We start from the raw sequence: 13453 nt of genomic DNA on the forward strand, positions 1-13453 counted from the left end.
TTCTTCCTCACAGGAACATGCTGGTCCTGGATTCTAATCAACTGACATTTGAAAGACTCCCACATGTCAGATGTTGATTTACCCTCAAACAGCCGCCCCCAATCTAAATTCTTCAGTTCCTGCCTAATATTGTTATAATTAGCCTTCCCCCAATTTAGCACCTTCACCCGAGGACTACTCTTTTCCTTATCCACAAGTACCTTAAAACTTATGGAATTATGGTCACTGTTCCCGAAATGCTCCCCGACTGAAACTTTGACCACCTGGCCGGGCTCATTCCCCAATACCAGGTCCAGTACGGCCCCATCCCGAGTTGGACTATCTACATATTGTTTCAAGAAGCCCTCCTGGATGCTCCTTACAAATTCTGCCCCATCCAAGCCCCTAGCACTAAGTGAGTCCTAGTCAATATAGGGGAAGTTAAAATCACCCACCACTACAACCCCGTTACCTTTACATCTTTCCAAAATCTGTCTACATATCTGCTCCTCTACCTCCCGCTGGCTGTTGGGAGGTCTGTAGTAAACCCCCAACATAGTGACTGCACCCTTCCTATTCCTGAGCTCCACCCATATTGCCTCGCTGCATGACTCCTCCAAGGTGTCTCCCGCAGTACAGCTGTGATATTCTCCTTAACCAGTAATGCAACTCCCCCACCCCTTTTACATCCCCCTCTATCCCGCCTGAAGCTTCTAAATCCTGGAACATTTAGCTGCCAATCCTGTCCTTCCCTCAACCAAGTCTCTGTAATAGCAACAACATCATAGTTCCAAGTGCTAATCCAAGCTCTAAGTTCATCTGCCTTACCCGTTATACTTCTCGCATTGAAACAAATGCACTTCAGACCACCAGTCCCGCTGTTCTCCGCAACATCTCCCTGCCTGCTCTCCCTCTTAGTCTTACTGGCCTTATTTACTAGTTCCCCTTCATTTATTTCACTTGCTGTCCTACTGCTCTGGTTCCCACCCCCCTGCCACACTAGTTTAAACCCTCCCGAGTGACGCTAGTAAACCTCGCAGCCAGGATATTTGTGCCCCTCCAGTTTAGATGCAACCTGTCCTTCTTGTACAGGTCACATGTGTCCCTGAAGAGATCCCAATGGTCCAGATATCTGAAACCCTTCCTTCTACACCAGCTGTTCAGCCACGTGTTTAGCTGCACTATCTTCCTATTTCTAGCCTCACTGGCACGTGGCACAGGGAGTAATCCCGAGATTACAACCCTAGAGGTCCTGTTTTTTTTTAAACTTTCTACCTAACTCCCTAAACTCCCCCTGCAGGACCTCATCACTCTTCCCGCCTATGTCGTTGGTACCGATGTGTACCACAACCTCTGGCCGTTTACCCTCCCCCTTCAGAATGCCCCCTGTCCGTTCAGAGACATGCTTGACCCTGGCACCAGGGAGGCAACATACCATCTTGGAGTCTCTTTTACGTCCACAGAAGCGCCTATCTGTGCCCCTGACTAAGGGCGGCACAGTGGCGCAGTGGTTAGCACCGCCGCCTCACAGCTCCAGCAACCCGGGTTCAATTCTGGTACTGCCTGTGTGGAGTTTGCAAGTTCTTCCTGTGTCTGCGTGGGTTTCCTCCGGGTGCTCCGGTTTCCTCCCACATGCCAAAGACTTGCATGTTGATAGGTAAATTGGCCATTATAAATTGCCCCTAGTGTAGGTAGGTGGTAGGGAAAATATAGGGACAGGTGGGGAGGTGGTAGAAATATGGAATTGGTGTATGATTGGTATAGATGGGTGGTTGATGGTTGGCGCAGACTCGGTGGGCCGGGGGGGCCTGTTTCAGTGCTGTATCTCTAAACTAAACTCAAGACTCCATCAATAACATCCACCTTTGCCAACACAGCCAAAAAACAATTTCCTTTTCTAGGATCTCATTTACTGAATATGTATGTATTCTCAAGGTACAAAGGATGTATTGGGAGGCTGGAGCATTCTGTTACTGAACAGTTTGCTAAAACAGTATCCAAATACATTTGCGTTTATATGAGCGTTATCTTTCCCCTCAGCTCTTTCAGCATATCTCCCTTTTCCACTGTACACAGCTCTTGCTTCTCTTCTTTTACACTTGCTTACATAACACTGTCTCCCTCAATTTTTTTCCTGCTTCTTTACTCCTAACACATTCAACTTACATTCCTCTGTTCCATCTCTTCCAAGCTCTGCTCTCTACTCCCTCATTCCTGTTCATGGGTTCTCCATTACCTTCTGCAAATGTGTATTTTCAGCTTATAGTCATTCCCCTCCTTTAGGATATGATGCTTTGACCTTCCCTTTCAGTTGATTCTCAACAAACAGAAATCTTAATTTCCACATTTGCCTTCTGTTCCTCTCCAACAGCTACTTTAACTAAACGATTCAGTGCCAGAACAGGTAACTTATAAACGCCCTGAGAACTAGCAAGTACTTTTTTTTTTATTTCCAAAATATACTTTATTCATAAACATCTGTAAAAATTACATTGCCAGTTTCCAAACAGCACCAAAAAATACAAACATTGCAAGGGAGATCAGTTTCCTTCAATACTGTCATGAGTTTCTTCCCAACCCTTCCGTTTCACAATTGTCATGTCAATTACAGTTTTACATTTACAGCAATTGAGAATATTAACCATACAGTTCGAGGGGTTTCCCATGGATCCAGCCCCTCAGTCCAGCTTGGTGGGGGAACCTTACACTGTGGTCTTTCCCCATTGAGCCTTTGCTGCGGCTGCCCCAAGCTTTAGTGCGTCCCTCAGCACGTAGTCCTGGACCTTGGAATGTGCCAGTCTGCAACATTCGGTGGTGGACAACTCTTTGCGCTGGAAGACCAGCAAGTTTCGGGCAGACCAAAGGGCGTCTTTCACCGAATTGATAGTCCTCCAGCAGCAGTTGATGTTTGTCTCGGTGTGCGTCCCTGGGAACAGCCCGTAGAGCACAGACTCCTGTGTTACAGAGCTGCTTGGGATGAACCTTGACAAAAACCACTGCATCTCTTTCCACACCTGCTTTGCAAAGGCACATTCCAGGAGGAGGTGGGCGACCGTCTCTTCCCCACCACAGCCAACGCGGGGGCACTGGGCGGAGGGGGCGAGACTTCGGGTGTGCATGAAGGATCTGACGGGGAGGGCCCTTCTCACCACCAGAACTAGCAAGTACTTGATTTATGGGAATGGACCGCACAGGTCGTCACCAGCTACTAGGACAGACTATCCGGGGGGGGGGGGGGGGGGCTGGTGGGGCTGGCCGCGCTCCGTACAATGATGGCGATAGTTACCTGGACCCACACCTCCTGCTTCTCGGCCGCCGCTCCTGACAGCGCATCAACAACCTTCAGTTTGGAGTCACTGCTGCAGCCATTAAATAGACACAGAATTCCCCCGCTCTGCTGCCTGGCGGAGGAACCCTGGAACAAAAACAACCCCACCAACCTGCTGCTCTTCCACATTTGAATGGCCCCGGCCCAGCTAGTCCAATCCGGTCACCCTCCCCTCAGCTACCGGCCCGGGCCAGCCCATCCGCTGCAACGCGCATGCGTCTAAAGGCAAGGCTGAAAGGTCGTACATGCGCAGTCACAGTCCTCTCGCATGCCAGAATGGAGGGGAAACATTTCACTGACTGGAAATCATTTTTTTCGTTTCGTGGGATGAGGGCATCGGTGGCAAGGCCAGCATTTGTTGCCCATCCCAAATTGACGTTAAGAAGGTGAGGTGCCTTCTTGAACCGCTGTGGTCTACCTAGTGTGGGTACACCACAGTTCTGTTAGGGAGGGAGATACTTTGATCCAATGACAGTGAAGGAATGGCTTTATATATCCAAGTCACGATGGTGTGTGGATTGGAGAGGGACTTGCAGGTGCATCTGCTGCCCTTCTCAGTGGAAGAGGAAACGCAATAGAAGAGGGCACGGGTTTGGAAAGTGCTGTCAAAGTTGCTGCAGTGCATCTTGTAGATCAGGATTGTCCAACATATGGCTTGCGGGCCAGAACCCATTCTGCTGAAAGTTTCCATCTGGCCCGCCAGTCTGACTGGCTCTGCTCTGATTGTCTGCTCCCCTGCATGTCAGGTGGAGCAGCTAGGCAGCACCTGCGTCTGATGGGAGAGAAAACCCCTGCCTCTGATTGATTATTCCCTGTGACTGACAGGGACTGTCCAGATGTTAGCGCTGATTGGTGGAATGCGACGCAGGCATCCTGGGATCTGCTGTGGTTTAGTAAATATCCTGTATCCTGCACACTAGGCCGGTTTCCACCTCCACTTGCCCCAATTTAAATAAACAGGTACGGTAGATATATGGTTATGGGAATGGCTGTTGTTGGGAGCAGGTGGTGATGAACATGGAGAGGGGAGCAGGGAACATGCAAACAGGGAGTGGGAAACACTGAGCATATAGTATGGAAAACAGAGCTGGGAGCAGCGAACTCAGAGCAGGGAGGGGGAACACAGAGCAAGGAGCGGGGGAGAGATGGGGAGGGAGAGAGATGGGGAGAAAGGCAGAGGGGGAGAGAGACAGAGGGGAAACAAACTGGGGGGAGAGAGAGACAGAATGGGGGGGAGAGAGAGGGAGAGAGACAGAGTGGGGAAGAAAGAGAATGGAGAGAGAGAGACAGAAAGGGGGCAGAGGGAGAGGGAGAGAGAGAGACAGAGGGGGGAGAGAGAGAGACACAGAGAGGGGGAGACAGAGAGAGGGGAGAAAGAGAGAGAGAGACAGAGAGAGCTGGATGGGATGGGAGGGGAAGAGCGACAGATGGACACAGAGAGAAAACATGAGGAGAGAAGGAGAGAGATCAATACCTCTCTTGACAGATGGACATCTATCCAGAATACTCTGCATTGCTACATCAAGTGTGCGAGCAGAGATGGACTACTTATGCAAGCAAAAATAATGCCAGGTATGTCACTAAATCAGTGTTCAAATAGTGACGAGAAAGTAAGTCAATAAATTTGTCTTCTCATTTAAAACATCTTCACAAAAATGCACATTTATTGTTCTTTTGATCGTAAGATATATTTTTAATGCCTTTATCTTTCCAAAATTTATTCACCGACTCCTGATGTAGGGCAAAAATTGTAATGTGTTCCCCCATGCATAAAGGTTGGACACCCCTGTTATTGATGGTACACACTGCTGCCGCTGTGCGTCATGGTGGAGGGAGTGAATGCTGAAGGTGGTGAATGTGATGCGAATCAAGCAGGCTGTTTTGTCTTGGATGGTGTCGAGCTTCTTGTGTGTTGTTGGAGCTGCACTCGTCCAGGCAAGTGGAGAGTATTCCATCAACTCCTGACTTGTGCCTTGTAGATGGTGGACAGGCTTTGGGGAGTCAGGGGGTGGGTTTCTCGCTGCAGAATTCACAGCCTCTGATCTGATTATCCACAGTACCTATCTGGCTGCTCCAGTTCAGTTTCTGGTCAATGGTAACCCACCCCCCCCCAGGATGTTGATAGTGGGAGATTCAGCGATGGTAATGCTGTTGAATGTCAAGCGGAGATGGTTAGATTCTCTTTTGTTGGAGATGGTCATTGCCTGGCGCTTATGTGGTATGAATGTTACTTGCCACTTATCAGGCCACGACTGGATGTTGTCTGGGTCTTGCTGTCTGTGGACTCGGACTGCTTCAGTGTCTGAGGCGTTGCAAATGGTACTGAACAATGTATAATCCTCAGCTGACCTTATGTTGGAGGGAAGGTCATTGATGAAGCAGCTGAAGGTGGTTGGGCCAAGGATACTACCCCGAGGAACTACTGCAGTGATGTGAAATAAAAACTAAAAGTGCTGGAGATATTTAGCAGGTCTGGCAGCATCTGTGGAGAGAGAAAGAGTTAACGTTTTGAGTCGCGTATGACTTCTTCTTCTGGGGTCTGGCTACTTCTGTGGCACAAGTCTTCAGTACTACGACCAGGGTGTTGTCAGGACCCATAGCCTTCATCAGCAATGCACAACAAGTAGAGCTGCCCAGGATTCAGGAGTTTCCAGAAATTTATATCTATCTCAGGATACTGCTGTGAGCAACTTGTAAAAAGTGTTTTTCCTTTTCTTTGCACACTTTTGTCCATTAATTATTAAAAGATTGAAGATCATGGAAAATTACAGCACAGAAGGAGAACATTCAGCTCGTCATGTCTGTGCTGGCCAAAAAAGAGCTATCCAACCTCATCCCACTTTCCTGCTCTTGCTCTGTAGCCTGGTAGCTTATGGCACCTCAAGGGTATATCCAAATACTTTTTAAATGTTCTGAGGGTTTCTGCCTCTACCACCCTATCAGGCAGTGGGTTCCAGACCCCCACCATCCTCTGGGTGAAAACAATTCTCCTCAACCCTCCTGTAATCCCACTACCAATTACTGCAAATCTATACTGCCTTGTTATTGACCTCTCTGCTAAGGGAAATAGGTTTTTCCTATCCACTCTATCTAGGCCCCTAACAATTTTATACACATCAATTAAATCTGCCCTCAGCCTCCTCTGTTCCAGTGAAAACAAACGCAGCCTATCCAATCTTTCCTCACAGCTAAAAATTTCCAATCCTGGCAATATTCTCATAAATCTCCTCTGTACTCTCTCTAGTATGATCACATCCTTCATGTAACGTGGTGACCAGGACTGTACGGAGTACTATAACTGTGGCCTAACTATTGTTTTATGCAATTCTAGCATGACCTCCATGCTCTCGTAGTCTATGGCTCGGCTAATAAAAGAATGTATGCCATATGCCTTAACCACCTTACCTACCTGTCCTGCTACCTTCAGGGATCTGTGGACATGCACTCCAATGTCCCTTTACTCTTCTACACGTCTCAGTATCCTACCATTCATTGTATATTCTCTTGCTGCCTTTGGAGTTCCTAAATGCATTCCCTCATAATTCTCTGGATTGAATTACATTTGCCACTTTTCTGCTTACCTGACCAGTCCATTGATATCTTCCTACAGTCCACAGCTTTCTTCCTCACTATCAACCATATGGCAATTTTTGTATATTCCTTCCTTGCTTCTAACACCCTGCGATACATTTCATCTGGGCCTGGTGATTTGACTACTTTCAAAGATGCTAATTCACTTAATATTTCCTCTCTCACTATGTTTATCCCATTCTATGTTCCACACTCCTTCTCCTTAAATACAATGTCTGCATTGCCCCTCTCTTTTGTGAAGACAGGCATAAGTATTCGTTAAGAGCCATGCCACGTCTTCTGTCTCCACACTCCCGTTACCTTTTTGCTCTCTAATCTGCTCTGCTGTTACCTTAATTATCCTTTTGCTCTTTATGCATTTATAAAACATCTTTGGATTTTCCTTGATTTTACTTGCCAATATTTTTTCATGCCCTTTCTTTGCTTTCCTAATTTTCTTTTTAATTTCACCCCTGCACTTCCTATACTCTTGTAGGCTTTCTGTAGTATTGAGCTCTCAGTATCTGACATAAGCTTCCCTTTTTTGCCTTATCCTAACCTGTATACTCCTTGTTATCCAAGGGGCTCCACATTTGGGAGCCTCACCCCTTTTCTTTGTGGGAATATATTTGTTCTGAAGTCTCACTATCTCCTCCTTTTATGCCTTCCACTGCTCTGGCACTAATTTACCTTCAAGTAGCTGTTTCCAGTCCACTTTTACTAAATCATATTTCAGCTTAGTAAAATTGACCTTAACCAGTTGACAACTTTTACTCCTGGTCTATCTTTGTGCTTTTCCATAACTACACGAAGGCCGGAATTTTACCGTGTAAAAACGGGAGTCCTCCAAGGCGGCTGAGATGTAAAATGGCGGACGATGATGTCAGGTTGGTTTCCCGACATCATAACACCCAAACGCCATTTTACGCTGGTCAGACAGCGAGCGAGATCGAGGCGCCGTCCGCTGAGAGTCAATTAAAGGCCAATTGAGGTCTTTTAAAAAAAACAATTGACAGCCATCTTACGTCGGCTGTCAGATTTTACAGCAGTAAAACTAGTCAAAGGAGGTGTCGGGAGCCCAGCAGCCTTATAAGAGCGGCAGACAGTGTCTCTGAAGGAGTTGGAGGTACATTTTTTTGGTACTTTGTTCTTTGCGTGACTTTAAAGTTTGGAGTAGTTTCTGATTATTCAGAAGGGGTAATCTGAGTGTTAGTCAGGCCTCAGCAGTATTGATTTATTGGGTGAAGGGGAGGGGGTTGTGAGTGCCTGTCCTTACAGCAGGCTGGTAATACCTGAACAAATTGCATCTCTGGAACACAGCATCAATGGGAATTTTGCACTTTGAAGGCGGCTCATCTATGAGGAGGACTGTGCCCAAGGAGGGACAGGAGGACAACTGGCCAGGGAACCCGCAACTTCCTGGCCCAGTGCAGCCTCATAATGGGGGAGGGGGAGAAGGCGACAGAGTGGCCTGGGTGCAACCATTTGTCAGGAGACAAGCCTACCCAGCAGGCAGGGCCTACCACCCGAGTATGAGCTTTCTACAAATGTCAGAGCGCCAGTGCCAAAGAAGACTGCGCCTGTCACGGGAGACTGTCACATCTCTGTGTGAGATGCTGGCAGCGGAGGTCGCTTCCAACTGCGTAGGTGGCCATCCAATGCCAGTCACACTGAAGCTAACACTAGCACTAAATTTCTTTGCATCAGGCTGATTCCAGGCTTCTTCGGCAGACATATGAGGAGTCTCCCAAGCATCAGCGCATCACTGCATTGTGAGAGCCCCGAACACAGCCATGTGGTCTTCCTGTCCTTCGACGATACCGATGCCGGATTTATTGGTGAACGCCTGAAACGCGCTGCGGCTTCTCCGGCGTCGGTGACGGGGGAACTGAGCAGCGGCGCCGCACTCGAAGCTTTCCTCATGCTTTTGGGATGCCGAGGAGCGGCCTCCTCCCTAAAGCCCGGCATGGCCGCGCCGCCCTTCATGCTCGACACTCTGGACAGACAACTGAGTTTCCCGCCGGCTCGGGAGCAGCGACCTCGCTCCTTCATCTTTCAGGCGTTTACAAGTTTACAAACCATTAAAAACAGGTATCGACCTCCCATTTTCAGTACCCATGAAATCCAATCGAGTTGCAGTGCTGGGAATCCCCCCTTCCCCCCCACCCCCTCGCACCCCTTCCCAGCTCCTTCCTCGCACCATCTTCGCCTCACACCCCCTTCCCCTGCACCCCCTTCCCACCGCACCCCCTTCCCCCCCACCTCCTCCCACCGGCATCCACATACCCCTGAGCAGGGGCCCTAACAACCCCACTGCCTTATGGGCGTCTCGGGGGAGACCAAGGCTAAGGGAGTAAACCCTAACAGAAAATCCGGAGCAGAACCCCGAAGGCGGTCATGTGTCACCTTTGGCATGTTTCCGGCCGTCGTGCTCTGCACTCTGGACCCCACCAGAAAGGCCAAGAGGGGGGTTTTGACGCTTGGGCAACTCACAACCTCCATAAAACCGCCCGGGCATGCGCCATGGAGAGGTCACTCCATAGTTGCCTCACAGCGACCAAAACAACACGGAAGGCAGCAGTTACGGGTTATAAGTCCAGCTCAATTGGCGTAGAGATTGGGCGCCACGGGTTGCCTTTGTCGGTGGGAGAGGTCATCGCATCTCACTGGACAGCTACCGCCCGCCTCAAACCGGGCAGCCCTCGGTCAGTAAGGTTCTGTCCCGCCACAGTCCACCTGCTTCAATGGGTGCTTGGAGCTCAGGGTCATTGCCCGACAAGTGGACTGTAACACCACACCAAACAGCACAACAAAAAAAGGAAAGAAGATACCAGCCCTTCGTCTTGCAAGCTGGAACGTCAAAACTATGTGTCCTGGCCTGTCGGAAGACCTTACACAAATCAACGATTCTCGGAAGACCGCCAGCATTAACAACGAGCTCAGCAGACTCAATGTGGACATTTCAGCACTTCAGGAGACATGCCTCCCTGCCAGCGGATATCTAAGAGAGCAAGACTACACCTTCTTCTGGCAGGGTAGGGATCCTGAAGAACCAAGACATCATGGAGTGGGCTTCGCCATCAGAAACTCTTTGCTCAGCATTATAGAGCCACCCTCAAATGGCTCAGAACACATACTGTCCATCCGACTGTTCACTGCCTCCGGTCTAGTACACCTACTCAGCATCTATGCTCCAACACTCTGCTCCCTCCCTGAGGCTAAAGACCAGTTCTACAAGGAACTGCATGATATCATTAGTAGCATCCCCAATACCGAACACCTGTTCCTGCTGGAGGATTTTAATGCCAGGGTTGGGGCCGACCATGACTCATGGCCCTCCTGCCTTGGGCGCTATGGTATTGGAAGGATGCATGAGAACGGACAGAGACTACTTGAGTTGTGCACCTATCATAACCTCTGCATCACCAACTCGTTCTTTCACATTAAACCCTGTCACCAGCGTTTCTTGGAGGCACCCAAAATCACGTCGTTGGCACCAGCTGGACCTCATCATCACAAGGCGAGCCTCTTTAAACAGCGTTCAAATCACACGCAGCTTCCATAGTGCGAGCTGCAACACCGACCACTCCCTGGTGTGCAGCAAGGTTAGACTCAAACCAAACAAGCTGCATCACTCCAAGCAGAAGGGCTGCCCATGCATCAACACTAGCAGAATTTCTCATCCACAGCTGTTACATGGGTTTCTAAATTCACTTGAAAAAGCCCTTCAGAACACTCCTACAGGGGATGCAGAGACCAAGTGGGCCCACATCAGAGATGCCATCGATGACTCAGCAATGACCACCTATGGCAAACGTGTGAAGCGGAATGTAGACTGGTTTCAATCTCACTTTGAAGAGCTGGAACCTGTCATAGCCGCTAAGTGCATTGCACTGCTGGACTACAAGAAAGCCCCCAGCGAGTTAACATCCGTAGCACTTAAAGCAGCCAGAAGTGCTGCACAAAGAACAGCCAGGCGCTGCGCAAATGACTACTGGCAACACCTATGCAGTCATATTCAGCTGGCCTCTGACACCGGAAAAATCAGAGAAATGTATGATGGCATTAAGAGAGCTTTTGGGCCAACCATCAAGAAGATCGGCCCCTCAAATCTAAATCAGGGGACACAATCACTGACCAACGCAAGCAAATGGACCGCTGGGTGGAGCACTACCTAGAACTATACTCCAGGGAAAATGTTGTCACTGAGACCGCTCTCAATGCAGCCCAGTCATGGATGAGCTGGACGTACAGCCAACAAAATCGGAATTCAGTGATGCCATTGATTCTCTAGCCAGCGGAAAAGCACCTGGGAAGGACGGCATTACCCCTGAAATAATCAAGAGTGCCAAGCCTGCTATACTTTCAGCACTCCACGAACTGCTTTGCCTGTGCTGGGACGAGGAAGCAGTACCACAGGACATGCGCGATGCCAATATCATCACCCTCGATAAGAACAAGGGTGACCGCGGTGACTGCAGCAACTACCGTGGAATCTCCCTGCTCAGCATAGTGGGGAAAGTCTTCACTTGAGTCGCTTTAAACAGGCTGCAGAAGCTGGCTGAGCACGTCTACCCTGAGGCACAGTGTGGCTTTCGAGCAGAGAGATCCACCATTGACGTGCTGTTCTCCCTTCGCCAACTACAGGAGAAATGCCGTGAACAATGGATGCCCCTCTACATTGCTTTCATTAATCTCACCAAAGCCTTTGACCTCGTCAGCAGATGTGGTCTCTTCAGACTGCTAGAAAAGATCAGTTGTCTACCAAAGCTACTAAGTATCATCACCTCATTCCATAACAATATGAAAGGCACAATTCAGCATAGCGGCGCCTCATCAGACCCCTTTCCTATCCTGAGTGGCGTGAAACAGGGCTGTGTTCTCACACCTACACTGTTTGGGATCTTCTTCTCCCTGCTGCTCTCAAATGCGTTCAAGTCTTCAGAAGAAGAAATTTTCCTCCACACAAGATCTGGTGGCAGGTTGTTCAACCTTGCTCGTCTAAGAGCGAAGACCAAAGTACGGAAAGTCCTCATCAGGGAACTCCTCTTTTTATGATGATGCTGCATTAACATCTCACATGAAGAGTGTCTGCAGAGACTCATCGACAGGATTGCGGCTGCCTGCAATGAATTTGGCCTAACCATCAGCCTCAAGAAAACGAACATCATGGGACAGCACGTCAGAAATGCTCCATCCATCAATATTGGAAGTGGTTCAAGAGTTCACCTACCTAGGCTCAACTATCACCAGTAACCTGTCTCTCAATGCAGAAATCAACAAGCGCATGGGAAAGGCTTCCACTGCTATGTCCAGACTGGCCAAGAGAGTATGGGAAAATGGCGCACTGACACGGAACACAAATGTCCGAGTGTATCAAGCCTGTGTCCTCAGTACCTTGCTCTACGGCAGCGAGGCCTGGACAACGTATGTCAGCCAAGAGCGACGTCTCAATTCATTCCATCTTCGCTGCCTCCGGAGAATCCTTGGCATCAGGTGGCAGAACCGTATCTCCAACACAGAAGTCCTCGAGGCGGCCAACATCCCCAGCATATACACCCTACTGAGCCAGCGGCGCTAGAGATGGCTTGGACATGTGAGCCGCATGGAAGATGGCAGGATCCCCAAGGACACATTGTACAGCGAGCTCGTCACTGGTATCAGACCCACCGGCCATCCATGTCTCCGCTTTAAAGACGTCTGCAAATGCGACATGAAGTCCTGTGACATTGATCACAAGTCGTGGGAGTCAGTTGCCAGCGATCGCCAGAGCTGGCGGGCAGCCATAAATGCGGGGCTAAAGTGTGGCGAGTCAAAGAGACTTAGCAGTTGGCAGGAAAAAAGACAGAAGTGCAAGGGGAGAGCCAACTGTGTAACAGCCCCGACAACCAATTTTATCTGCAGCACCTGTGGAAGAGTCTGTCACTCTATAATTGGCCTTTATAGCCACTCCAGGCACTGCTTCACAAACCTCTGACCACCTCCAGGCGCTTACCCATTGTCTCTCGAGACAAGGAGGCCAAAGAAGAAGATGCCATATTCAGGCATACCAACCAATTCATCAAGTTCAAGATGGATGCTGCCAGTCAGACCGAGAGATCCAGAGTATTCAGCACCATTGCTGGGTTCCCCATGGTCCAGGGCATTATAGACTGCACTCATGTGGCCATTCGAGTCCCTACAGGTCAGTCAGGGCCTTCATTAACCACAAGGGGTTCCACTCAATGAATGTTCAAATTGTCTGTAGCCACCATAAGGGAATATTGCAGGTGTGTGCTCGTTATCCTGGAAGCAGTCACAATGCATTCATTCTCCGGAACTCCCAGGTGCCAGCACTATTCAGCCCTCCTGAATGCCTGCAAGGATGGAACTTGGTGGCAGGAATTATCCGCTGAAGACATGGCTGATTACATGGTGAGGAACCCAAGGAATGAGGCAGAAGAATGTTACAATGAGAGCCATGCGACCACCAGAGTGATCATAGAATGGACTGTAGGTTTTCTCAAAATGAGATGTAGGTGTCTCGATCGCTCAGGTGGAGCCCTCCTGTACTCTGCAGCAAGGATTTCTAGAATT

General features: G+C 49.2%; 1 protein-coding gene and 1 long non-coding RNA gene across 2 annotated transcripts in view; one reads left to right on the top strand and one right to left on the bottom strand.

Moving 5' to 3' along the window:
• The window catches only part of nars2 (asparaginyl-tRNA synthetase 2, mitochondrial), a 94135-nt gene extending 90615 nt beyond the window's left edge, over positions 1-3520 (bottom strand). Inside the window, exon 1 of the mRNA XM_068034421.1 lies at positions 3266-3520. Within this exon, the coding sequence (XP_067890522.1) occupies positions 3266-3436 (171 nt within the window). The 5' untranslated portion in view covers positions 3437-3520. The remainder of the gene's footprint in view (positions 1-3265) is intronic.
• A 59-nt stretch (positions 3521-3579) lies between these two features.
• The window catches only part of LOC137370979 (uncharacterized), a 34335-nt gene continuing 24461 nt past the window's right edge, over positions 3580-13453 (top strand). The window contains exon 1 of the long non-coding RNA XR_010975153.1: positions 3580-4267. This is a non-coding gene — a long non-coding RNA (uncharacterized lncRNA). The remainder of the gene's footprint in view (positions 4268-13453) is intronic.

Source organism: Heterodontus francisci, chromosome 6, assembly GCF_036365525.1.
Source record: "Heterodontus francisci isolate sHetFra1 chromosome 6, sHetFra1.hap1, whole genome shotgun sequence".
Lineage (NCBI taxonomy): Eukaryota > Metazoa > Chordata > Chondrichthyes > Heterodontiformes > Heterodontidae > Heterodontus > Heterodontus francisci.